At 39.8% G+C, this 27,579-nt stretch overlaps 2 protein-coding genes across 4 annotated transcripts; one reads left to right on the top strand and one right to left on the bottom strand.

The window, feature by feature from the left end:
* Nucleotides 1-1,092: 1,092 nt before the first annotated feature.
* On the top strand, nucleotides 1,093-12,230 carry ap5z1 (adaptor related protein complex 5 subunit zeta 1). 2 transcript variants are annotated; one of them, XM_023957733.2, is made up of 18 exons: nucleotides 1,093-1,283; nucleotides 2,101-2,238; nucleotides 3,747-3,912; nucleotides 3,990-4,140; nucleotides 4,209-4,321; nucleotides 4,395-4,569; nucleotides 5,576-5,623; nucleotides 8,119-8,259; nucleotides 8,346-8,383; nucleotides 8,519-8,681; nucleotides 9,414-9,592; nucleotides 9,661-9,803; nucleotides 9,897-10,015; nucleotides 10,302-10,429; nucleotides 10,509-10,606; nucleotides 10,684-10,816; nucleotides 11,528-11,742; nucleotides 11,817-12,230. In XM_023957733.2, exons 1-18 carry the CDS (start codon nucleotides 1,243-1,245, stop codon nucleotides 12,067-12,069), a joined length of 2,442 nt encoding a protein of 813 aa, XP_023813501.1. In that variant the 5' UTR covers nucleotides 1,093-1,242; the 3' UTR covers nucleotides 12,070-12,230. The 2 variants fall into 2 exon arrangements, with proteins under 2 accessions (XP_023813501.1, XP_023813503.1); XM_023957735.2 differs by lacking the exon at nucleotides 5,576-5,623 and having other exon boundaries at nucleotides 1,103-1,283.
* Nucleotides 12,203-26,252, bottom strand: mmd2a (monocyte to macrophage differentiation-associated 2a). 2 transcript variants are annotated; one of them, XM_004071928.5, is made up of 7 exons: nucleotides 25,946-26,252; nucleotides 21,260-21,341; nucleotides 18,649-18,809; nucleotides 18,453-18,527; nucleotides 18,275-18,376; nucleotides 18,094-18,163; nucleotides 12,203-14,862 (listed from the first exon to the last, which is right to left on the bottom strand). In XM_004071928.5, the coding sequence occupies exons 1-7, from the start codon at nucleotides 25,972-25,974 to the stop codon at nucleotides 14,662-14,664; spliced, it is 720 nt and encodes a 239-aa protein (XP_004071976.1). In that variant the 5' UTR covers nucleotides 25,975-26,252; the 3' UTR covers nucleotides 12,203-14,661. The 2 variants fall into 2 exon arrangements, with proteins under 2 accessions (XP_004071976.1, XP_078807521.1); XM_078951395.1 differs by lacking the exon at nucleotides 18,453-18,527.
* Nucleotides 26,253-27,579: the final 1,327 nt, after the last annotated feature.

Genomic DNA, 27,579 nt, shown 5'->3' with positions numbered 1-27,579 from the left:
AATGCTTTATTGCCATCACACAAGGAGCATTGCGAAAATAGAGGTGGCCATCATGTCAAGGTGCATGTGGAATCATAAAAATAAAGTATTTTTTCTATGTGTGCATCCTAGAATGCAACAGTACGTTCATATGTAAACACACATGTTTACTTTAGATTTCTTTTTATTCTTCAGCCAAAACTCACCTTCTCTAAAAACCAAGTAGCACACTTGAAGTTTATTTTATAGTACACTATACTTGAGTATAAGTATGGCACGTATACTGTAAACCTTGTACGTGTAGTGTAGAAAGTATACTAATTGAATACTTCTTTAGACTAAATTGGAACAGTTCAAGTTTACAATATATACATACTATATAACAAGTAAATTTCAAGTATACTTCCTCACTTTTAGTATATACTAAGCATACTTGCAGTACACTTAAACTGACAACTTTTTGCTAAGGGTTAGTGCAAACATTATGTTTGTTAAGAACCTTTGGTGCTTAATGTGATCTTTAACAAACTAAGTTTCAGAATTTTTGCAAAATCTACAACCTAAAATTTAAATTTAAGTCCCAGTTAATTAAAGCAGGACAACAGGTTGCCTTTAACATGTTTTGATTAAGGCTGACCCTTAGCAAAAAGTAGCACACTTGAAGTTTATTTTATTAAGTAGCCTATCCTTGAGTCTATCAAGTATATGTGTGCGTAAGCAGTATGAATACTTCTTCAGACTAAAGTGGAACATTGAAATTTACAACATATAGATGTTATATAAAGTATACTGCCGGACACTTGTAGTATATGGGCTAAGTATACTTGTAGTACACTGAAATAGACTGCGTTTTGCTAAGGGGGTCTCTGACTTTGTTTAACCACATCATCTCAGGAAATGTGTCCAAAATAGACCTCAGCATGACTAATCTGATGCAGAAAATTGGTTACAGGGCATTTTCAATCCGCTTCTACTCTAGTAAAACTACAGTAAAACTAATTAACTGCATTTATAATTTCTAGGTCAACATTGTGGTTCATTGACTTTTACAGAGCTTTCTTTAGAATGTGACCGTCTGTGTTCGCTCGGCACCGAAAGCGGAACCATTATCATGTCACGTGATTGCAGTCAGGACCTGATTAGCGACTGCACTGTTTACCTTTTAGCAACACAGAAATGTATTTTCTGATCCTAACTTCGTTCTTCGCCATCATCTCTAAGCTGTCTGATTCTTAGTATTTTTTTCTATCTTACTTTTTAAAAATGTATTCTCACGGGTCAGAAAGCCTGATTAGACAAGCGAGGTAAGGAAGCAGGTTTTACTTCTTTAGCAGTGTCTGTCTGTCTGTGTGCCTCGCGACTTTTTATTTTATTTTGATTTGTTTGCTAAAAATCCTTATAATCATGTTAAAGCTAAACATTATTAGCAAGTACGTTGATTGCTTCATGTTAGATCAAATTCCTTCCCTTCATATTTGTTCTTGTTCTTTTAACCAGGACTACTGTGGGGATATTATTCTTTATTACATGTTTGCCAATTTTACTGTGAAAAAGCTCAGTTCTTCTTCTACTTCATCCTGAACTAAAGAAGCTTTTAGACATCTTTGTCTTGTAACTGTAGCGTTATAAATATTATAGGATCGTAGTGAAAATATGGTTGAATAATGATTTCAATTTTAAATGAATTTAAACCAATAAACCCTGGTTACATAAAAAAATGCTCCCTGACACTAAAACTAAAGGAAAGGTGAAACATTTATGTATGGAATTATTTATCAATTTGTTATCAAATAACTGTATGTTTTTTTTTTTATATATAATCTTGCCTGAAATGACATCGATCAAGAGTTGTGAATAATCAATATTGAATTTTCTTGAGTAAAAATTGATTTGATTTTTGGTTTATTCTTTAATTATTATTTTTTTGTCTAGCCCTTCATCTGAGAAAGAAAACATTAAATCAGTTTTAAAAAAACTGTGTTTCTTATTTCTTTAATCTAACATAGTTATGTAAAATAAAGGTCCAAAGGATTCAAAATTTCATAGGTTTTAGGATTTTTCTGATAAATAAAACCATATTTTTATTTTTTAAAAGATTAGATGACGTTTTTTATTTTGCAGAGAAATTCAAGACTCTGAGCTGCAGAAGTTCTACATCCGGCTTGTAAAGTTGCTCCAGTTCAAGGAGGTCAGCCATGAGTTGTTGGACTCCCTGCATCGGCTGTACCTCATCCTTTCCGCCAACAAGTACTCCAGAACGTAAGAACTTCCTCTCCATCTCCCCAACAGGGCTTGGAATCCTGGGTTTGGTATTTCATGAATTCTTTGTGCTCAACAGTTTCTGCTACTTTGAAGGACGAAATGATTGGTTCTTAATCACGACTCAAGTGCATCTTTATTTACAAGTCACCACTGACTATTAAATTCAGTATTTAGTCAATGTTTGTGTTATTTTTTAGGGAAAAAAAACATTTTTCAGATAGTTTCCATTGCATAAGTGATGGTAATTACTTTAAGTTGAATAATTAATCATTTGAGTCATTGTTTATGTGAATAAAGTTTTTCATAATAAAATAAAACTTGTTTTCAATGTTAAACTGCTTTTAATCAAATTGATCCAGTATTTTAGCAAGAATTCCCCCCTTCAGATTATTTCTATTTTACCAACCTTAAACTGTTGTCTACCTTTAAAGGGCCTATATCACGCCTTTTTTAAACCTTTAAGAGTATTATATCTTCTTATGAAGTATGAGTTATTTTCCTACCAGAAAGTAAGACGACTCGATATCTGAGACACCGCCAGTCTCTCCGTGTAGGCGCCGCCCCCCATTTTATGAAGTCAACCTAGAGGCGGCCTCGCCAACGTGTCTGCATTTTGCCAACGAAAACAAACAAGCTCCAAACTTTTGAGAAGATGGATCTGCTTATTGTGCATATCAAATGAAAGAGTTTGAATGGTCACCGCTAGCTCAGCGGAGAAAGTGTGGGTGTGTGTGTGTGTGTGTGTGTGTGTTAGCCTGGGGGTGCTGCTGGCAGCGCAGACTCTCCCTGGAAGGGACTGTTCCTCACTCGTCTATGTCACAATGTGAGAACCCAATTCTTTGGTGGATCGGGAGGGGCTGAGGCAGAGATGCCTCAATGGATCAAAAATACCTCTTTGGGGTTGTTGTTTTTTGTGAGGAATTTACATTAAAATACACGTTAAAACCTCAAAAAAGTGAATTTTGGATGAAATAGGCCCTTTGAAGTCTGTTTGCCTCTCTGCTTCATAGTTAAAATGAATTCCAACATCAGAAGATCATTCTTTGTTTAGCTTTGTTGTTTGAATTTGTTTGGAGGGTTTCAGGTATTCTATAGTGCTTCATTCTGACTGTGGCTGATAAGCAGCCCACTAAATCCAAGCACTGAACACCAGTCGCTGATTTTACCAACACAGAACTATGATGGTGATGTTTGGGCTTTGATTAAAGGGCTTAAAGCTAAAACCAGGCTGCCTCTGCTCTGCAAAACAGATCAGTACATCCAATAAATATCATGATTTTATTTCAATTACTTCAAGTTAGTTTGAAATATTTTGGAAAATTAAAGGTAAAGTAAACAGTTTAAAGGAGAGTTTTAAGAAAACATGCTTTGTGACAACTGCAAATGTTGGTTTGATCAGGATTAAAGCTGTTTCTGTGTCTTCTGAAGAGATTCATCTTTTGGTAATTCAGTTTGTGACTTTGTTTTTGCTTCACTGATTTCCTGTCTGTCACTATTATTTCTAGGCTGCCCTCAGAGCTCCAGCAGAGTCTGGTGTCGCTCCTCTCCTCACCCTCAGAGCAGCTTCAGGTGCTGAGTTCTGCGGTGCTCAGGGAAACACTGCCCCCTTTTGGTGAGGACAAGAACATCGGTCAGCTGAACAGCCATGCTGCTGGTCTGCTGCTCTCACAGGTGCTCTGGATTAAAAGCAAGAACTCAAAACAAAAATACAAAGGGACGTCGCCTCATTCCTGTCGTGTCTTTTCAAGGCCGGATCAAAGGATGACCTGCCAGACTTGTGCGCTCAGCTCATCCGCAGCCTGGAGATCCGACCGTCTGATGGTCCGGTTCCCTCGCTCATGCACACCCTGCCGCTTGTCAACAGCATCCTCACACATTGCCCAGAATGCCTCACTGCAGGTGACCGCAACTCCTCAGCTTTCTGCATGTTTGCTTTAAAATATGACATTTTTTTTCCACACCTGTAGATCACCTCACCTTGCTGAATAAAAAGCTTGTTGATTGGCTACGCTATGCAAGCATTGTGCAAGTGGGTGGGGCCTCCTCTGGGGGATTCTTCTCAGGGTCCAGGTCTCGCCAGGTGAGCACTTTAAAGTTGATGTTGTGACAAATTGACGAGCATAGAGGTCTGTTACATATTTGTGTGTCATCAGCCGGCGCCCATAGCAGAGCTGGACGGGACGGTGTCGGGGGATTTCTTCACGGTGCTGTGTGTGGGGCAGGGATTCACAGAGGACCAATGGATGAACGTTTATTCCTTCTCTATGCTGCGCCACTGGCTTCTCACCCACCACTGTGTTTCCAATGACAGCATGGTAGTAGATACCGGTAAGACCACAGCCGCCATTTCTGGGGGGGGGGCATATTTATACATTTTGACCTCCTGTTGTAGCTTTGATCTGAAATTATCTTGTGCTCCATGTTCTGCAAAAATCAGGAAAAAAACAAGTAGCACTTTAAAGTCTGGGCCCCTGTTTCGTTTTTTTAAAGTAACTATTTTTGTAAAGTAAAAACTTTACAAAAGTAATGACTAGACATGTTTAGAGAATGTTTAAAGACCCACTCCGATCATCTTTTGATATTTTTTCAAAGCGTTCCCAGTAGTCTTTTAAATAGAATTTGTTTTCTGCAGAGCCACACTTGTCAGAAACCCACTTCTGAATTTTGGGTGGGATCCTTGACGCAGAGTCCTCACTTTTGGAGCTATCAGCCGTACAGTTTTGAGCCAGATGTCTGCGCAGACAGGGAAAATGAATCTAGTTTTCTCCAAGTGGATGCATCCAAAATGAGCGGAGCAGGGAGCTTGTGGCCCTACATAGAAAATAAGCTCTTTTTTAAACAGTATTTTTTTTCCTTTTCTCCTGATTCACTTCGATTTGAATAAATTAATACTCAGAAATGCAATTTTGAGCTTAGTTTTCTTAACATGTGTCCTCTGTCATGAGAAAAATGCCACAAGAACATGTTAAAACCAACAAAGACACTATTTTCATCAGCGTGGGTCTTTGAAAAGTTCTCAGAACAGATTTTGCTCTCAGCAGAACTTGTAAGATCACATGTTTACCTTTGGGTGATGTGTGGAATCTGCTGCATTTTATTTTGAAAGTAAATCAGATTCTATGTCACACTTCCTGTCCATTCAATCTTATTTATAACCATTCAAGCTACGTCTGTCTGAGGTGGGAAAAATGTGAACTGTAATAATTCAAACCCTTGACATTTCTGAAAACTCAGTTTGGCACCTTTTTAGTTTATTTATTTATTTACTTTGTGAGCTTCCACATTTATATTGTGAAAGAGGAAGGCTGTAATTCTCTGTTTTCATCGTCTCCAGCAAACAGGCTGCAGCTCAGCCTCTCCTTCTCCCACTCCCTTTCTAATGGTAAGAGTTAAAGGACTTTGCATGCACGCATCCCAGAATAATCAACAAACTCAACTCCTTTCTAAAACACACAATCCTGATCAGATCATAACTAAAACCAGCTCTAACCTCTGACCTGCACTCTTTCTGGTGTTTGTGCAATTAGCCTTCACTTTAATCCACAGAAAAAAATGGCCAAAATGAATAATTTACTAACATTACTACATGTTCTACGTACTGATCTTAAACTTTTAACTTTACGACTGCTCTAATTGCAAGTAACTAAACATATTGTACTGTGTGAAGAGTGAAAAACGGATTGTTCATCTTAATATTATATGCATGGCGTCTGAAGCATCTGCAACACTGAAATAGTTTCACTCTGCACTTGCAAGAATGAACCAAAGCACCAAGAAACGTTTGTCAGGGGGAGGGGCTATTGTCTGAAACAAACACTCACTATGAAGGCGTGATGGACAGTCAGTCATAGGCTAAGAGCACAGATTTGTGGTCAAAAATAAATCCTTTCAATCAGTCAAAACTGTAAAAACTGATTAAAAGACCCATAACAAAACAAAAAAAAACAATTTTCCTGCCCGTGGAGCCCAGGCAGTGGTTGAACCCTCTTGCGCTTCTCGGCTTGGCACTATCTTTTCAGCTCCACAGGGAAAACTCAAAACAAATATAATAACCACAACCACAGTAAATGTAAAATCAGTTGGAACTGTCCACTACACCTTAAGTTGAATCCTGTGTGGTTGTAACTGAATGACATAAAGAAGAACATTGACTACTCCTGCCGGTCTTTAATGTGCCGCCTCATCCTCCTTCCGCACATTTAACGACAAGGCCGGTTTCCAACCTTTGCTTAATTTTTCCTCTTCTTATGTGGATCCATGCTGCATGCTAAAGACACAAACCCTGGTTCATATCACACAATTTAGCTCTACTCCACCCAATGATCCACATACCCATATTTTTGGCACTATAAGCGCACATAAGGATCCGTCTATTTTTGAATTTCTGTTATTCAAGGCGCACCGAACAATAAGGCACATTATACAATACAAAAGAGTCGGAGATAAATCAGATCACTTTACAGCACCGACCAAATCATTTTATATAAATTATATTTTTGTAAATACTCAATGTAAATGACAGTCTGCATGCATTTCATGTCACTAACCATTAGAGTATATAATAAATGTCATTGAGCAAAGCTCCTAAAGATAAAAGTAAAACCTGTTCCATATAAACAACTGAAAATAGTCATTTGTTGAGTTTGCTGCATAAGGAGGTCATATTTAGTGAACTCAAAAACTATTCCAATCAAAAACACCTCAATGGGTCAAGTTAGATTTGAACATAGGACCCCTTATTTTGTAGCAGCTTCACAATTCTTGCATCCATTGAATTTATGAGTTTTTGGAGAGTTTCTGCTTGAATTTCTTTGCAGGATGTCAGAATAGCCTCTCAGAGCTGCTGTTTGGATGCGACTTGCCTCCTACCCTCATAGATCTTTTGCTTGAGGATGCTCCAAAGGTTCTCAATAGGGTTGAGGGCCGGGGGAGGATGGGGGCCACACCATCAGTTTATCTCCTTTTATGCAGCCAATGATGCAGAGGCATTCCTTGCAGCATGAAATGGTGCTTTCTTATGAAGATGATTTAGTTACAAAAAGCACAGTTTATTTTTGTTTCACGGAAGAAGGTGGTTAGTCAGAAACACCACATATAAGAGGCATGTAGAGTCATTCTTCCTGTAAATAGGTTTGTAGAGAGGTCATTTTTTTTACACGTTCATTGACCCTAAAGGGGCCGACCAGCTCTCACACCATTAATCTGGCCCAAAACGTGACTTTGTCACCGGACGTCGCAGTTGTTTAGGGGTGGCCGAATAGAGGAATTACACAAAACTGCAAGCCTCTGGAGGATCCTACACCTTGGTGTTTATGGGACTCCAGAGGCATCAGCAGCTTCAAATATGTACTCGCTGCTTTGTAATGGTATTTTAGAAGCTGCTCTTTTAATTTGATGTATTTGTCTGGCAGAAACCTTCCTCATTCTGCCTTTACCTCCATGAACCCCTGTGTGCTCTGAATCAGCCACAAACCTCTTAATACCATGATAATCACACGTACGGTTTCATGAAATATCCAAGCTTTTTATCCCTTTTCCAAGGCATTTAACCATTTCCTGCTTTTCAGCAGCAGAGATCCTTTTTCTTTCTCATATTGCTTGAAAATGTTTGTCTGCTTAATAATGTGGAACGTCCGTCTTTAGTTGTTTTTCCTTTAATTGAATTGACAAACTAATTATCACAGGTGTCAGAGATTGATGTCAGTGATCCGAAGAGCCCCTAGATACAAAATCATCCATGAGTTTAATTGAAAAACAAAATTTTATCTATTTGACACTTAAATACAATTTGCATAAAAATTCAGAATGCACTGTAAAGTTGTCTATAACAAAACAAATCTTGAGAAAAATTGCATTTTTTAACTTTTTGTCTCACAGATGATCGGTCGGAGGTGGATGGGTCGGTGGTTTCCATGGTTTCGGCCACCTCCTCCTCCAGCCGCCTGCTGTCTCCAAAGGAGCGCCTCAGAGAGAAATCTTTCCAGTACTGCCAGCGCCTCATCGAGCAGTGCGATCGAAGTGTGTGAGATATGCTGTGAAATGTCTTGCATTGTGGTCACAGTTTGAACCATTTCAGTCTTTTACCTTCCACCACCCCGTCCCAGAGGCCCTCAAGAAAACAGACACAGAGCTGCAGAAAGCGGTAAGCTTCTGAACTCAAACATAAAGTCTAAAAAGATTTAAAAAATCAAGTTTGCGGTTTAACTTAAACTGTTTTCGGAGTAGAAAATGAGGAAAAAGATGCAGTTCAAATTTCTGTTCTGCCTTGTCACCTCAGTGCCTGGTGGAGGCAGTCTGCATCCTGGACTGTTTGTGCGCTGAGGACCCGTCCCTGGTCTACAGAACCTTCCCGGGCATTAAAGCCCTCTTTGGTCGACTCAGCTCGGATCTGTCGTTTGCCAGAGTCCTGCTGCCCGTGGCGCAGTTCTACCTCAACCACGGTGTGTATGCACACATCACAACTGCCTTCGCTAAATCCGCTTCAAAATATACAATTTAGCCTCGTTTATCGCAGGATTGTATTCTAAAAATTACCTGCAATCGATAAAATTAGCAAAGGATTGCAATAAAGGAATCCATGCAATTCGCGAGACCGCCAAAGGTGAACTATTGACATAGTGAGGGAGCACTATGTCACCATTTTACCTCAATATATCTTCATTTTTTGCCTGGAATTTTATTGTTTGCAGATGATATTGTCATAGTGAGAGCAGGAAGCAGATGGAGGAAAATCTGGAAAAGTGTGTGCTTACTTTGTTAACGAGAGGAATGAACATAGGAATAATTTGTCTTATCACTGAAAAACACACCAGGTGTAAGAAAAAAATGATTGATTAAACAGAAAATTCAATAAATATATTTAAAGTACAGATGGAGGAATGACAAAATACAATAAATCTAACCGCTTTTGTCTAGTAAAAACATAAGAAATAAATAGATATAGTGGGAACAAGGCTGTAAAATCAGCAGAATCAGAAGATGGTAGAACGAAAAGCAGGATTCATATCAAAATCTATGTAAACCTGGACAACAGAGACTGCAGCCCAATGCATGTGTTTGCAGGAGTTACAAAGAAGAGATCTAATAAACTCAACTCCAACTCGTTTTTAAAAAAAAAGGAATCTTTTTTTAACTATTTAAGGATTTTTACAGGTGTTTCTTCTGTTTTTCAGGTGAGATGGCAGCAGTGGACTGTGAAAGCGTGTGGAAGCTGGTGTTCAGCCAGTTTCCTGCCGAGCTCTTCAATGACCCCTTCCTGGCTCACGACTTCCTCCGTTTCCTTCGGCTGAACTTGGAGGGTTTGCAACGCGCAGCTCCACAGTTCACACGCTTCTTCCCCAACTTCCTGAAGGTAGAAAACAAAACAAACAAGTGCAAATGCAGCTTTTGCTGCATCCTATTTTAAGTCTGCTGGTGTAGTTTTTAGCGTGGAACAGCCCGGCGGTGCTTGAGGACTTTGTGGACTTGCTGCCCTCTCTGGTGACACCTGGATCTGCAGTGGAGCTGCTCCACACTCTGCTGGACCTGCCCTGTCTCTCTGCCACACTGGTTTTGCAGCTCAGGTAACAGGACTCTCAAATAAAAAAAACTGCCCAAATAGCTTCCCACTTTGATTTTGTTTACGCTTTATCACTAAGTTTGTTTTAACTTCACAGGTCCACTACTTTACCCATCTCTGATCCGGGCAGTCGAAGCCTCCTGTCACTCAATGCCTTCCGAAACCCCACTTTCAGAGGACTTTTCCTCTTTCTTCTCCGCACAGAGGCGGGTTCAGGTACTTCAGGAATTACAAATGGCCTCACGAATGCAATGAACGTCTCTAAATGTCACCTTTGTTCTCTTCAATTTAACTTACAGCTCAGACCTTTTTTATGATTCTGAAGGAATATGGGTAGAAAACTGAACAAAATAAAGTGAATAGGTTCTGATCCAACTCCTAAATTCTTATCAGTTTAGTTATTCTGGATTTTATTTAAACATCTTTATTTTTTAAGCCATTATGCTTTGAAAGCAGTTAACTCCTCTTAGAATTTTTGTAAGTTGATGTTTTCTACTCTTAGGCGACACAATAGAGCGACTGAGCGTGCTCCATGACCTGCTGGCAGAGGCTGCAGAGTGGCCGAGAGTGGTTCAGTGTGCTCAGACCGCCCCAGTCCTGCTGCACATCTACTTCAACACAGTCGTTACGGTGAAGGCACTCATTTATGATTGCCGATTTGATGATTTTCAAAGACAGTTTGGTTAGTACGCTTTAATTTCATCTTTAGGTTGCCGATGAGAAGCTTTTAGCCCATTTGATCCTGGTGATGTTAGAGAGGAGCAACCTGCTCCTCAACATGCCGACATACTGCAAAGAGATACACAGGTACGAACGGACACCTTCAGCTTTCGTACCGTCTTTGCCCAATCGCCTCCTTCAGTCCTGTTTGGCGCCTCCTGCAGGGTGTTCAGCTGCCAGCTTCTCCGGCTGTGCAAGCTCCACCCCTCCCTGGTGGTGGACCAGTCGTCAGAGCTGCTGGAGTTCGCAGGAACCACAGCCAATGTCTACAGCAAAGAAGACGTTTACACTCATGTGGTGAGGATTAGTCTTCTGCAGTGGTGACACGGGTCCCGTTAAAATCCCCCAAATCTGCCATCATATCCATCATCACTGATCTAGGGGAGGTCAAAGATCTAACAAAAGCAGTAACTACTCGTCACCAGTAATGCCAACATTAAGATGATTAAAACTGTGCCATAGTAACAAATAATTCATAATAGTTCATAAATCCATGGTTACCAGCAGAGTTAAAGAGTAAAAACAAGTATTATGGTGGATCAAAGAAACCAGAAAAGGTATTTAACCCCTTTATGTCATATGTTGCTAATTCGATACGTACCATTTTATCCAGAACTCCACTTAATATAGCATCACCTACAATTAAAAATACTGTTTTTTATATATAATTGGAAATAAATGGTTAAAGAATAAACAATTTTGCTCAAATTGAATCAGTCTATTTAGAAAATCTACCTTCAAAATAGAAATTCCGATGTTCAAACTTTCCTTCTGGCTTAGTCTGTGCAATAAATGTCCAAAGTACAAATACTGTTTGTCTCGGTGTCCAATTCTATGTCAACAACTGCTTTTGCAGATCTAAATAAGTTTTACATGAACAGCTGATAAACCAAAAAAAGGGCTAAATTTCATTGCTACAATTCACATCTGACTGTCGTCAACATGTTTTAATTTTTACAAAAGATTTCTTTGTAAATTTTAAAAACAACTTACACGTCTGATGCTCAGGTGTGGGTTCTGGGAGAATACCTGTCGCCATCGTCCGACTCCCGCTGCTCCGTGAGGCTCATCACTTCCTGTTTCGAATCTTTGGAGGCCGTGCTGTTTGAGATCACTTCCTCTGCCCCTCCCCCTGGGTCGGTGTGCCCGGCCCCTAAAGTCATCACCACTTTGATGAGCGCCCTGGCAAAGCTGGCATCGCGGTCACATGACCTCATCCCCAGGTAGGAGCTCTGAAGCTCTTCAGATTTTTCCCTGTCAGGACTCCCGTTGGACTCGTCTGTCTGTCTCTCTGCAGGGTGTCCCTGTTCCTCTCCAAGCTGAGAAACATAACAAAAGGCGGTTCGGTTCCCTGGTGCAGCGATGAAGAAGACATGGTTGCCATAGTAACCCGAGGGGAGGAGTTGCTGTCGCTGCTAAAAACCCCCGGCGTAGCTCAGAGCGTGCTGACCCCGCCCCCCCACGTCAACACTCCCCGGTGGCACAGAGACACCAATCTGGCCCTGCCCCTGCAGCTACTGGCCCTCACCACCCTCACACACTCGCCGTGATGCACAAACACACACTGTGACACAATGTGACACACTCACGCCTTCATGTCTGAAAACACAGGAGCTGTCCGTCCTAAAAATGGATCAGTTTGCACATTCTTCCTGTAAATAGATTTCAGATAAAACACAAACATTTCATAATAAAGTTTCTTTTTATTGAATTCATTTCACAGAAATAAATCATTTTACAAAATAGATGTTTTAATAAGAAATGATTACAAACATTCACATCCTGAGTTAGTGCTCGATCTTTCTGCAGCAGATTTGATTAATTCAGAGCTTTTCTCAGTTTCAAATATGTTCACATAGAATCTGCATTTCTCCTGAAGGTTTTGCTGAAACTCCAGGTTGTTGTTGAAGTGCTCTTGGTTAAGAATGCATGAGTTACCTGAGTCCACAGAACTCATCCTTCAGTTCTTGTTGAAAGTTAACCGTTTGGTCTTTCCCAGGGGTCTGCAACCTTTAACGTTAAATGAGCCATTTGGGTCGGTTTCTTACAGACCAGAACCTAGAAAGAGCCGCAAAATTCCACTTTCCTGTTTAGAAACATTAATTATGTTTTTGTGGCCTTTATGACGTTTTTTTTTATGAATCATAGCTTTTAAATATTTACAATAGTTAAATAATAACAGTGTTGTATTTTTCTATAAATACCAAGTTCAAATTCCTTTACATTATATAAAGATATATAAAGATTTATATAGATATATATAGATATATAGATATATGGAAATGGAAATGAAATTCTATACTTTAGGAACTTTGCCTCTGAACAGCAACTAGACACTATTGCACAGCAGAAAACCAGAATATGCCTTAAGATTATACCAATAAAAACATTCTGAAGATGGATTCAACCTTCGCTCATTTTTCTTCAAAGTGGGAGATAAAGAAGCCACATGTGGCTCAGAGCCTCCGGTTGCAGATCCCTGGTCTTTTCTATATGGGTTACCTGGTGATGTTAGACTTTACAGATATCGTAGTACACGATGTTGTGACCAACAAAACAGACTTACTCCATAAACCGCCACCGTCTTCCAACGGTTACTTCAAATTGGTGCGTTGCTCAGATAAAGCAGTCCTGGCTGTGAACTCAGATTACAGCTCAGGCTTTTGTCCTTTGAATATTTTCATAAGAAATGAAACACAAAGTCTGTGCGGTGAGAATTGGCGCAAAATTCCGGAAAAAAACAGTAATGATTTGTCATTTTTGAAGAAACCCAAAGATGATGTTTTTGACACAACAGAAAGTGACGTGCTGATGTCACAGGTCAGCTGCTGAGTTCCTGCTCATTTTTTCTTGTTATCTTTGAGCACAGCAGGACTCGAGCTAATTCTAGCAGCAAAATATAACAGTTCAAAAAGGTACAGGCACTTATGGTAACACCAGGAAAATAATGCTGTAAATAATGCTGTTGACTCCGTATTTGTATTGTAAGAAGTTTGTTTTCCACATGCAGCTAAATGCATTAGAGCATAGGTCGATTTGTTTCAGAAACTTATTTTAACAAAACTACTTTATATATCAGTAATATATTTATATTTTTTTATTCAGATTATGTTTCTCAAGAACAAAACATTTTCTGAAATTATGAATTTCAGAGGGATTATTCTTAACATCATACTAAAAAACACCTGGGAATGTTTTCTCTTAATCCTGAGGAAGACAGCAGTTCGTCATGATTATTGTTAAAAGGAGGGAAAAAACGCAGATAATCTGTGAGGATGCAATCCTCAGAGCTGCACATTCATGGAAAGAGTCCACGGACCATAATCATAGGTCATCTAATGTTTTGAGTTTTGTACTTTTACCACCTTTAATAATATTCAGGGACGGAGCCAAAAAAGCTTTGCAGCCTCATTTATCTCTCAATTTTTGAGTCGATATCAATGTCATTTTTGACAAAGATTTAGAAATCATCAATACAAGTTTCTTCAAGCAATAGTAATAGCACCTTAGCTAAAACAACAGTTGTTTTAATATTAAATAAAAGTAATAATAAAAACTTTGAAAAAGGTATTATTAATCCTTTTGTTTATAATGGCCTTCCACTGTGCTCTTCTCATTTGCCACCCTTCTAAAGTCCCATATAAAATGTTCTGGCTTTGCCTCTGATAATATTCAAATCAGATAAAAGTTACTCTTATAAAGGACCAGTTTGTCTTTATATTCATATTTTGAACTGAATTATTGAAGTATAGGCTTTGAAAGCCCTGTTTATTAAGATCTACCTGTCTTTGGACCAAAGATCCAGGTGGAAATATCAATTTTTGTCTCTTCATTTGTCCAGTGCCTCTCTAAGATGCTAAATCTGGACCGACTGTACATGAAAGCTAATCTTAGCAATATTTTCAGTAAATATATACTTTCCACTAAACCAGCCTGCAAATATCAGTTGTTATCTGAGTGTTTTTGTCATACAAAGTTGAATTAAAGTGAGTCTTAGTGCTCTTGAGGTTAAACGTCACCAGCATAAACCCTAATGTGAATCCCCCTGTGTTAGTCGTCAAAACCAAAATGCCCTTCAGTCTGTTTGATGTTGAAAGATGCATTACAGCTGGCAGTTCAGGCAGTTGGTTGAAAGCTGGAGGTCACCTGGACGTCTGCAGCAGCGGCCCAGGTGAGTACAGGTACCTCCAGATGGCGTAATAATGAACGGCTGCGCCGGCCGCCACGAAAAGGTGCCAGATGGCATGGGCGAAGGGGATGAGGCCGTCGCTCTTGAAGAAGACGACACCAACCACGTAGAAGACTCCTCCCACTGCCAGCTCACACACACCTGCCCGCTCCACCTGCAGGATTCAGATCATGTCATTTTTTCATACTTATAGATAGATAACAAGACTCTGAGTATTTTGTGTACTTTAAGGTTCTTTGACAGGTCGTTGATGATACCTACGACTTGACTAAATGTTGAGGGTTTACCTGTGCGGGTCAGTCAGATACAGACACGGCCCAAAAACGATTTTGATTTAGGTCAAATCTGATAAAGGAGTTCATTTTAATAAGTCAATGCACAGAAAAATACATTCATTTATTAATGATAAACATGGTAATGACTCTACAACTGCCCCCCTTTTCCAAAATGACCTTTTGGTAATTTGGCCCTACAGAGAATCTTCTGAATTTGGGTTAGTTGTTTCCTTTTTCACTTAGAGAAATTTGCGGTGATGCTTAACAGCGGTAACACCACCCCTGATCGTTTTTAGAAAAATTCTGAATATGGTGCTTTTGGCTGTGAAGAGGCAAGGATATTTTTCCCTCCCAAAGGATACTCTAGGAAGCAGTGGATGCAGTCTATTAAGCCACAGAAAGGCAAAAATGAAACCTAAAGTGGGACAAGAAGTTGCTCAAAAGATTTCCAAAAATGATCAAGTGGGAGCAAATAAAACACAAGTAATAGCTTTGCTGGTATTAAAATGGGCGACAAGATTATATGGCTAAAGGGCTTGAAGTCTGCTGAAAAAAATCTATTTATAATTAACTATCATGAAATTAAAGTTGTGTTTAATACTTTTCTTTATTTGTTCAGACTGAAGATGAACACTAATAACTTCTCAATGTCGTAGTTTGTTTCTTTGTTTTTGAGTTCTTTATTTGTATTTCTAATTTGATGTCTGTGTAGGTTGCCTGTGACCCCCCCCCCCCCCCCCTTCTGAGGTTCTGACCTGAACTCTGTCGAAGCTGCCTGCACTTGAGTGATTAGTGTCTGTATTTACGGAGCAGTTTCCAAATATTGAGTGCTGGTGTTTATCTCCAAGGATTTTTGTGTTCTGGTTGTTATTTGGTGTTTTTCCTCACACTCTTCTGCAACTTTTTGTTAACCTAAAGTCGCAGGCGGGCCTGAACATGTTACCACCTACTTCTGGTCTTTGTTGTGTTCTTTCCTCCTTCAGGGTTTTCTCCTGTCAGTCTACCCCAAACACTTAATACACTGACCAAAAATTTAAACGCAACACTTTAGTTATTGCTCCCATTTTTTATGGCATGAACTCAAAGATGTGAAACATTTTCCACATACACAAAATAACCAGTTCTCTGAAATATTGTTCACAAATCTGTGATAGTGAGCACTTCTCCTTTGCCAAGACAATCCATCCCACCTCGCAGGTGTGCCATATCAAGATGCTGATTAGACAGCATGATTATTGCACAGGTGTGCCTTAGACTGGCCACAAGAAAAGGCCACTCTGAAATCTTCAGTTGTATCACACAGCACAATGCCACAGATGTTGCAAGTTTTGAGGGAGCGTGCAATTGGCATGCTGATAGCAGGAATGTCCACCAGATCTGTTGCTAGGGAATTGAATGTCCATTTCTCCACCATAAGCCGTCTCCAAAGGCGTTTCCGAGTATTTGGCAGCACATCCAACCGGCTTCACAACCGCAGACCACGTGTAACCACACCAGCCCAAGATCTCCACATCCAGCATGTCCACCTCCAAGATCGTCTGAGACCAGCCACTCGGACAGCTGCTGAAACAATCGGTCTGCATAACCACAGAATTTCTGCACAAACTGTCAGAAACCGTATCAGGGAAGCTCATCTGCATGCTCATCGTCCTCATCGAGGTCTCGACCTCACTCCAGTTCGTCGTCGTAACCCACTCGAGTGGGCAAATGCTCACATGCGATGGCGTCTGGCACATTGGAGAGGTGTTCTCTTGATGAATCCCGGTTTACACTGTTCAGGGCAGGGAAGTGCTCACTATCACAGATTTAGACAGATTTGTGAACAATATTTCAGAGAACTGGTTATTTTGTGTATGTGGAAAATGTTTCACATCTTTGAGTTCATACCATAAAAAATGGGAGCAATAACAAAAGTGTTGCGTTTATATTTTTGGTCAGTGTATTTCCTAACAGGAGTGCAATGACATAATTTCACTAAAGACTAAAGGAGCTAAACAATTAATGGCCCCAATGTTTTCCCTCTTTTACAAATTTCCCACCCCCATATTAATTTCTTTGCATGGAGACAACAGATCCCTCTGAACCGTATAAGTAAAACCTAGAACAAACTGAGATGTTTGGTTTCGACTGTTATACTGGTCTAAAGAGACCTAGTCTGAATGTGGGCGGGGCCACACCTTAAACAGCTCACGTAAAACCATTGACTGTGTATGAGAACCAGACTGAGTGACAATGCCTTACTTCTGGCTCCGACCAAATGAAGTCAATTCAGTCGCCTTTTTTTTTTTTTTGGCGATACAGACATCGCCATGTTGGAGCCAGTCGACGTCTGTAAGCAGGGATTGGTCCGTGTCGGTCTGAATCAACATTTCTATTACATCCGCTCTCACTTATTGGAAGGCCACACCCCTACCACTAGAATCTGTTAATCAAAAACTTTGAATGCTCGACATGAGACCACAAACTTTTATTGAGGCATCCGATTGGTCAGTTTGAATGACTTGCATTACTGAAATAATGTGAAAAAAACTAGGATTATCTGGTTATCTGATTATCTAAAAAGTTATCAGAGTAAAAATGGTTATTCTGACAAATAGAGTGACTATGGGATTTTGGCTTCTTAGGGCCACCAGGTACTTTCTGTTTGAAATGTCATGGGGGAGGGGCCACTCTTTCCAGTACAAAATGAAGCCTAAATGACTAAACTTTTGGGTCTTTGATGCAGAAAAATTGAAATTAAAATACTAGATATTCCAAATAAAGTATAATATTGTATTTTTATTCAAAATTTTACACCTTATAAATAATCTAAAAATGGGTTTGACTCCAGTAGTAATATTAAAGCACCAACACGTTGAAAACTGAAACCTCTATTATGTTTTTTTGAAAACAAAAGATCAGATGAGTGTTGGATTTCTTCTCCAGCTCGTGACATTATAGTTGGCAGTGGTAGAATTTATTGAACCACTGATACATTTGCATGGAAAGAGTGTAAAGTTACAACCGCATGAGCAACCAAACTGAAACCAATACCCGTCTGATTCCCCACAATGCAAATGTTTTTTTTTTTTAGAAGCAGAGGAAGACAAGACTTTGATGTTTGTGATTACCATGGAGAGAATAACCAAAGCAGGAACAGTCCCCATGGCCACGTATCCCAGCAGCTCTACCAGCTTGTACCTGCAGGAACATCAAACAGTCCAGTTCATCAAACGGCAGACCCACGTTTGACGCAAAACACAAAAGGACTGTTGTTTGGTTTCAAAGAGCCAGACTTAAGGAGACTTTTACCTCTCGTGGAAAAAGAAGACATATGTGGATCCCACAAAAGCCATGACCCAGATCAGCCAGCGCATGTGACACGTCCACGGCCCCAGCTCTCTCAGCATCAACCTGACCACACAAACCCATGTCGACCCTTAATGTTTGTTACAGCTGATTTAAATTACATTGAAGTCACATGACCCACCAGGGAGAGTAGGAAGCTGCAATAAAGAAGTAGATGGCCATTCTGTCACACATGTGAAAGCGCTGCTCCACCTTCCTACATTAAAAAAAAAGCTTTGAAAGGTAAGGTTTACTTAAATGTTTCTATAAACTCTCATTGTCAACCACTTTTGTTGTCAAAAAAAGTCCGTTTGCACCAAACAAATACAGGTACTCACCGAAGGTGACTGATCTTCCAGGCAGCTGTGTGGAAGAGAGTTGAAGTGACAAAAAGGCCGGTAAGGCCAATGCCGTAGAGCCAGGCACTGATTCGATGCCATTGGTCCGCAGAGAGAAAGTAGAGGACAGATCCACCCATCAGGCTGGGAAGGATCCACAACTGCAAAACATTTCAAAAAGGGACACAATGAAGTTGTTAAACATTTTACGAAGACTATTTAGGAATCCACAGTGTTCTGGTGATGATGATGAAAACTTGGATACACAAACATAATTAATTGTGGTCTATATTCCAATTTAGTGAGCATTGATGCACACTAGTTTGTCTCAAAGACTTCTGGGAAATTACTGGATTTTGAATACGTAGAGTCGGACACCCCAAAAAATGGCGGACACCCTATAGTGCACTGAGTAGTGAGTAGTGAGGGAATTCAGACACATTTGGTATTTAAATGCTTGAACAGCTAGTTAGCTTGGCGGTGTTTACCCTCTGAAATGACCACATTACAATTTTGCAAGTTTCTTTTTGGAAGTAATGAGTTTTAAAGTGCAGATGTCAGGAAATTTCAAGTTATAGTATTTATGTATGTCTCCATCCTTAGGAATAACCCATAGCTATATACATATTGTGATGAATAAGAAGTTTATTTTTAAAGTAAACAACTCAATGTTCTCACTTCATAAGAATATTTGTACGACCTTCTTCAGTCATCAGAGCAATGGAGGAAAAAATAAATATCTGCCATTATTGAATAAGAAAGGAAATGTGGGCTTTCATGAGCTGTTGGGTATGGGACAACTAGAGCTTTTTGCCCTTCATGGATTATTTACTGATAAAATGAAGACACACCATGCTGCAGTCACATCATGCAGGTTAACCAATCACAAGAGGCTATTTGTGGGCGCGGTAAAACCCAGAACAGCGGGTTTTAGACAGGAGTAAACACGAAAGGGGGCAAAAATGATTGTTTATTTGAACAAACCCTGATGTGAATGCTGGCGTGAAAGTAACCTTAGAGCAGCGTTTTGTGTCTGCCTGAAAAGCAGCAGGTACAACAAACTGCTCTTTAAAGGTGGTCGGACAGGTTTCCCAAAATTCCCTCTTTTCTCACATTTATGTCACACACAAGGCTTTTCTACGGCAGGGAAAAAATGAAAGAAAAAGTGATGATCCTCAGAGTAAGAGACTGGAAGAACAGGAACTGAAGGGATCACAATAAACTCAGAAAAGTCAGAAGAAGAAAAAAGGAAATCTTAAGGGGAGCTCCTTTTTTCCCAGCCGTCCACCATGACATAACAATTAATGGTAGGAACAGGTTTGGTGGGAACCTCAACTCGTTTCAAAAAGGCATAATTCTCATGTTTTTCAGAGATAAAAATGAACAATAAAAAGCAGAAGTATGGCTGGCAAGGTTCCTCATGGAGTGAAAAGTTCTACATACATAAAAAAAAGCTGCAAAAACTTGAAAACATGATTAAGACAGCACCTGGAAGAGTGAGCACCTTCACCAATATCATTAAAAAAGGGTCAAAATGCAGATGTAGTAGAAAAATGGAATTCTTTACAGCAAATCTTTTGTTTTTGTTGCTTTTTCTGAAACACTTTAGAAAAATCTTAGTCAGAAACGGAAGCTGCACAAATAATCAGACTTAAACACAAAATTATTTTTTGATTCTGACAGAACAGCTTCAGATTAGTTTCTATTGAAACATGGCAGCTCTTTTTATAGGTCCTCCCAAACCACAGACAACTTAACAGATTTATGCAAAAAAGTACATCTTTTTGAAAAGTGTTATTTAACTATTGCAGTATAATAGTTAAATAAAATACTATTAAAATGCACAATCTTAAAATGCATCAAAGTTTAGAAAAAATTCAATTACATTTTGTTAAAATGTAGTACTCATGAGGTAGACTACTTCTTTATGACCAAACAAATGAGAGGAGTCATTGCTTAAAAAACCCAAGATCCTTGTCTGTTATTTTGACATGGGAAATAAGTATTTGAAAACCCTTTGATTTAGCAAGTTCTCCCACTTTGAAATCATGGAAGGGTCTGACAAGGCGCTTTTAAATTCAATACATTTTCACAAATATCATTATGATTGTCAATTTACCAGGATTTACTGCGTTGACTTGATCATGTCATAATCTAACCATCAATTGTGTGTGATGAAAACTATTTTTGTGGCCCAAGTTATGTAACAGATAAATCATTTTCTAGAATAAATCTATTTTTTTTTTTTTTTACTAAAACCATCTGGTGACTTCCACAAAAATATTTCCCAAGACACCCTCCCACCACATTGAAGCAAAAGGGGAGGAAGGATGTCATGATTGCATCTACAACTGCCCCATCTGAGGCTTAGCCATCATTATGTCAGTGTTCTCCCTGTTTCCTCCTCTGTTCGTGCATTTGCTTTGAGGCAGCGGCGTGTAGGGATTAGCCTACAGCAGATTAGAGGAAACTACAGGATGACTCACAGATTATGGCCCACTGCCTCCATCCATCACTGCCAAAAAAAAAAGAAAAAAACCCTTTTCTTTCCGCATCAGGACCCCTTTGCAGCTTCTGAGCCTTTTAATGTTTGCTTTTCGGTTGGGCTTACCCCGTGCGTGGCGCAGTTTGCAGCGTGCTCATATTCAGTCGGCTGGTACCTCTTACTGGCTGGAACCCTGCAGTTCATGAATCTACAAGAAAGGGGTGAGAAAAGGTGGAATCAGACAGGGATTGACCGCATACTGAGCACGTAAGAAAGCAAGTCAGTGAGATTGAGTCATTCTTGGAGGATTTACTGGTCTCTAATCCATATCACGTTGTCTGATTTCAAGTTTGTTACTGGGGCAACTGTCTGCGTTGCCATAGTCACTGGTGATGTCACTGAGTGTTCCCACCACAACGGGATGCCACAGCTCATTATTCATTAATCACTTTAGTATTATTTGCTGTGAAAAGTTACAACTTATGTCTTTAATTGACTCACTTCCAGAGATGCTGGTCTCAGGGGGGAGGAAAACATCTGGAGGCGTAACGAAAGCACATTTGATGCTGCGGGATGAGGTAACAAACACACACGTCCTGTAAGTGCAGCGTCCCATGCGAGGCCACAGGTGTGTCTGTGGGGGTCAGCTGCGTTATTCCGTTACACATGTAGGTCATGTGCTGATCAGGCACACCTCGTTCACTGTGTACCGTCACGCTCCAGCGGAGGAAAAGGTGGAGCGGAGAAACGGGCAAACAAAGGGAACGTGGCGGCCCTTTTGTCTAAGCTGCAACCCTGTCAATGGAAGATTCCCTTCACACCTGCTCACCCAAACCTCCCTCCATATTCTACTGTATCTTTACTCAAGAAGAGAATGTAGATTTAACATTTATATTTTCATAAACAGATGCTCAGTAAAAAGTAAGTTAAAAACTAGAAAAATCCAAAAGTGGGGAACAAACCTGAAAGCTTTTTGAAGACCTTTTGTCTTTATTGAAGGAAGTCACATTTAACCCTTTCATGCCTGACTATATTTTCAATTATTTATTTTAAAAAACTTCTAAAAAGTTCTAAATTAAGTAGGGTCCTGAATTTGATAGTACTGTTTGTTGCAAATTAGCAACTTACATTATGAAGGGGTTAAAATCCCTTTACAATCATCTTTTGATCTGTTGCAAAAGTGATCCCAATGATTTAATTATCATTATGCCATTTTTAGACAAAATCAAAAACCTACGTCATTTCCTAGGCCATAGTTTCTGCAGGGCAGCAGTGGTTCATTAGAAATTCACCTCTGAGTTGTAGGCAAGACTGTTGGTGCTGAGCAACCCTCCCTGTTGCATAGAGCTCTCTGTTTACATGGTCTCTCGCCAACTTACAGCCCTGTACAACCTCTTACAACCCCAACATAACATTACCAATGCAACAAAAATGACTGGCAATATTCATAGCCATCCAACCGTACAGTTTTGAGCCAGATTCCAGCTCGGATGAAGAAAACGAAGGCATACATGGATCTAGTCCACAAGTGGATGCATCAGAATGGAGCAGAGCAAGGAACTTGTGGTCTGCCCACATATTTTTTTTTATCACAAATACGACCTCTTTCAAACTGCATTCTTTTTCTTATTATTTTATTCACAATAATTTTAATAAAGAAATATTCAGTTTTTAGATGAATTTCCTATATATGTCCTCTATCATCAGGAACATGTTAAAAACTTTAGAGTGGGTCTGTAAAGTAGTTGAGGATGTGTCTGTGTTTTGTTTGTCTCTGACTGTGACCCACAACAGACTGAGGTATGAAGAAAGAGTTTTCCTCTGAACAGTAGCAATACTGCAGGATCAGTATAAGGACCATATAACCTGATCCCATTATAGGAACTGGACCGCATTAAAATGATCTAGAACAAACTGGATTATAATCATTTTAAATAAATGTACCTTTTGCTTTGGTTTGCTTTGTTGAGTTGGGCCTTGGGTCAATATTGGTTGTTTGTTGATGCTTTAACAAAATGAAACTCTTTCAGGTCTTTAGGTCTCCTTTGTATTTGATCTCCAACTCCATTTGATGTTTCTACCTTATCACCATGACAACATACCAATTCATGTTTCATTATATCATCAAACATGTTCTTTTTCGTCTTCCGCCTGGAAGTTGGCAGGAAACCATCCATACCCCTTTTTTTGATCTATGTGTTGCATCTTTGTCACTAACATATTTTTTCCCATCATTTCAAATTACTTTTCCAAATAGGCAAAGTTGCAGATCTTCCTCTTAAATCCATACAATGCCTTTGAAAGATACCTATCCTAGTTAACACGATTTAAAGTTCTATTTCTTCCTGTAATGTTTCCTTATTTTGAAAAATCTAAAATTGCTTGTGAAAGATTTTCTTTTGAAATGTTTTATTCAGAGGAAAAGTTTATGTCAGGATCTGTAATAACCATGCAACAGTGTAGGTTGTCCCACCATTTACTCTATGAAATGTTTAAATGTGTCTGCTTTGGTGATCACACACACAAATGCTATGACTTCCTGGATATTTCAAGATATTCAAAAATAAAGGCCATAGAGGATAACATTTTTTTGCTTGTTTGTTTGTTTGTTTGGTTCAAGTGGATTTTCTACTAGGCTGCAGTGGATGCAGTTTATTTATCTTTTATTTCTCAGTCGTCTTTTAGTTAAAAGTTTTTAGCCAAAATCCAAAGGTTGCGTTGTATTTTCTAGAACCTAGTTTCTGCAAAGCGGGAGTAGTTCATTAGAAATTTGCCTCTGCGTTGTGGGCGGGATCATCCCCATCATCCATAACTGAGAGCTCTCTGTTTACACGCTCTGATGCTAGCTTACAGTCCCTCACACCCCCAACCTAACACTAGTGTTAAAACAAAATGGCGAGAACATTGGAGCTGTCCAGCTGTACAGTTTTGAGTCAGATACCAGTTCAGACGAGGAAGATGAGGACAGACATGGATCTATTTTTCTGTAAGTAGATGCATTAGAATGAAGCGGAGCAGGGAGCTTGTTACCTGCCCAGGGCATTTTCTACGTCACAAATACGTCACAAATTTCTGCGTCACTTTTTAAACAGCATTTTTTTCCTCTGCTCCTGATTCACGATTTGAATAAACACTGAGAAATGCAGTTTTAGTCTAAATTTTCTTTATATGTGTCCTTTATAATAAGAAAAAAGTCACAAGAACATATTAAAAACACCAAAAATAACATTTTCATCAGAGTTGGTCTTTAAGGTTTACCTGCATGTTGCTAAATAGAACAGTTATAATTGTAGATAATAAAGTAACACAAGCTTTTTCAATTTTCTTTCAGTTTACTTTAAATCCCCATAACTTATGTACAACATTTCCTGTTTGGAATAGTTCCAAAATTCCTTAGCTTAGCTTTTTATGGAAAGTTTCTGCTGGAATGGCCTTTTTCCACAACATATCAGATCCTGAGCAACATTTCTGAATAAAACCATCTATAGTTTGCATGCTTTTGCTGTTTATGTGCCTACGCTTTTGGCAAATCATTTCACTTGAAAAGCTGATGGTTTTTTTTATTTGCCTTTCCCCCGCTTTCAGGATCTGTTTCTGGATTTTGAACCTCTCCGCTGTCTTTCCCTCCTCCTCTTGAGTTTGCTTTGTGCCCATGACCCTCAGTCTGGTGATGAACTTTGATTTAGGGATTTAACCCAATATTGACATTTCAGAAAAGTCTTTTTACTGATGCTAAAAACTTGTCGACACTTGAAAGTTTTACAAAAAATAAAATAAACCAGTTTTCAGGCAGCCCCTGTATGAACAGCGTTTGTTGATGGATGGCGGCATCAGGGCGAGTTAACGCACGTAGGCGCCCACATGTCCTCCTTCTGCATCTGTTTATATTCAAACTGTACCAGATCAATGTTCCTTTTTCCCTTTTTTCTGCTTTTAAAACTTTGCTGTCATGTAAACACACATGGCAAAAAACCGAACAGATAAACTGAAAAGCTTTCATTGTCAAACTCCAGCCTTATGCTGTAACTGCTCTTTCTTTCTTTCTTTCTAATGGCTGCCATTCTTTCTCTCTTTGTTCCATGTCTCTTCAGGCAGTGCCAGGGTCTGAACAGAACAGTACATGTGTGTGTGAGCGCCGCTGAATCGTGGCATCCTCTAATCAGTTTTGACAGAACTCTATGTGTGCATGTAATCAACTGAGAGGCAAGGAAAGAGATTCGCAGAATGATTAGAGGACTCTGCGTTCATGACAGCTCCCCACTATCTTCTTGGCTTTCTCTTTTATTTCCCTCTCATGCTTGCTTGATCTCAGCACGTGGAACACCAGGTTTTGCCTCATGAAGCAAGAGTTTGATTACACACAATAGGATTGCACAGGGAGCTGAGGATTTTGGGGTGAACCTGCAGGGATCTGGGCTTTTCTTCACGTTTCTGCACCTCCACTGGTCATTTCATAACAAGTTAATCTCCTGTGGGAATTCAACTCTACTTCTCACAATTACATCATTTATGCACACACAGTGACTGGCCTGTAATAATCTGGTGTCAAATGCGCTGCAGATGTTTAGTGGGAATCAAAGGAAACGTCCTTTCAGTAAAACTGAAACTGAAGTTCAGCCTCTATAAAAGCTTGTTGCTTCTTTCGGTCTCATACACGCACGTGCAAAAGTAATCCATAACAACCCAGTGGTTGTGCCAGCGCGTCAGTGCGCATGGATGCGCAACATCTGTCACACCGAAAAATACATTAAAGAATAAAAGATATGAAATCGAGACGTTAGAGCTGGCATTTTCTGGAGGAAACTCTATTACCTTCCGAATTTCGTCTTCTTGAAGTCCATCTCCTGCGCTCTAACTTCCAAACTGGCGAGCGTCGTCTCCTCCTCCTACGGATTCCTCATTCCGGATGTCCCACTCACTGCCGCGCGTCCACGCAGGGGCACAGCGGCCTGCAGAGTGGGTCACGCACCTTACCTACACGGCTTCAGCTGGGGAGTTCATCCCGACACGGGTGGCGTGGAAGGAGGTGATGGAGGAGCGCGCCCGCGTGCGGTTCTGCTCCGAGTCTCGGACGTGTTCGCAGGATGTTCCGCGCGGGTTTTTAACCCCTCCCCTCCTCTTCTCTCCGCCCCCTTTCCCCTCTCTGGTGATAAGTCATCAGCAAATAAGCAACCCCTTTCCACAGCCACACCAAGAGTCAAGGAGGCAAAAATATTCCTGGCAACCACTCAAAGGTTGCAGGTGTGTTTTAGATCATTTGGGTGATATCTTACCCTAAAATTACATTAATCCCCCCACCCCCCACCCCCCACCCCTTTTTTAATGTAAAAGTTAAGTCTTTGTGGCATCCCTTAAATATGGGCGCTTGAGCTCCATCCGATTTTCTAATGAAATGTATACATTTCATTTTTCAATCAATCAATATCTAATTTTTCTAATAAATCAATAGTCCATAAAGTCAGGCGAAACCACCTCATACAAAATAGACTGCTTATAGCTTAAAAACTTTAAAAACTAAGACATAAATGGCCCAACTACTTCTGATGATCTGTTTCATGATTTATATCTTATTTCAATGTTGTTGCTGTTGTTTGCTGTAATGCTGCCAAACCCATTTTTTCCCTTTAAAATCATTTTTTATGCGCTCTGTAAATTGAAAAAGGTTTCTAAATAAAGTTCCTCTGAGCTACAGCTAGTGTTTTTTTTTTTAAATACTCTCGGTTTAAACAAATAAATGTGTTAAAATGTATTTTGAATGTTGGATAGCCTATCAAAAATTGTTCAAATACTTATGAGTGTCTGAGCCTTCTGGGAAAAAAAGCTGTCATGAAGGAAAGGAAAAAATCTTTCTTCCCTTTAATCCTAAAATAGTGTTCGGGTCAAAATTGGCCTTTATTCAAATGTGAAAATGGGTCAATTTTGACCCGAACACAATCTTCTTTCTCTTTCGGCTTTTCCCATCAGGGGTCGCCACAGCGAATCATCCTTTTCCACCTCACTCTATCATGAACATCTTCTACCCTAACATTAGCCAACTTCATGTCCTCTGTCAAGACATCCATGTATCTCCTCTTTGGCCGTCCTCTTGCCCTCCTGCCAGGCAGCTCCATCTCCAACATCCTTCTACCAATATATCCACTATCCCTCCTCTGAACATGTCCAAACCATCTCAGTCTGGCTTCTCTGACTTTGTCGCTAACACAGGCAACATGAGCCGTCCCTCTGATGTACTCGTTCCTTATCCTGTCTAACCTGGTCACTCCTAAGGAGAACCTCAACATCTTCATCTCCGCTACCTCCATCTCAGCCTCTTGTCTCTGTCTCACTGCTACCGTCTCTAACCCATAGAGCAGAGCTGGTCTCACCACTGTCTTGTACACCTTTCCTTTGAGTCTTGCTGGCACTCTTCTGTCACACAACACTCCTGACACTTTCCTCCACCCGCT

Source organism: Oryzias latipes, chromosome 8 (genome assembly GCF_053564925.1).
Source record: "Oryzias latipes strain Hd-rR chromosome 8, Olatipes_Hd-rR_3.1".
Lineage (NCBI taxonomy): Eukaryota > Metazoa > Chordata > Actinopteri > Beloniformes > Adrianichthyidae > Oryzias > Oryzias latipes.
Note: the sequence above shows the minus strand (reverse complement) of the source record. Positions and strands in the feature narration are given on the sequence as shown.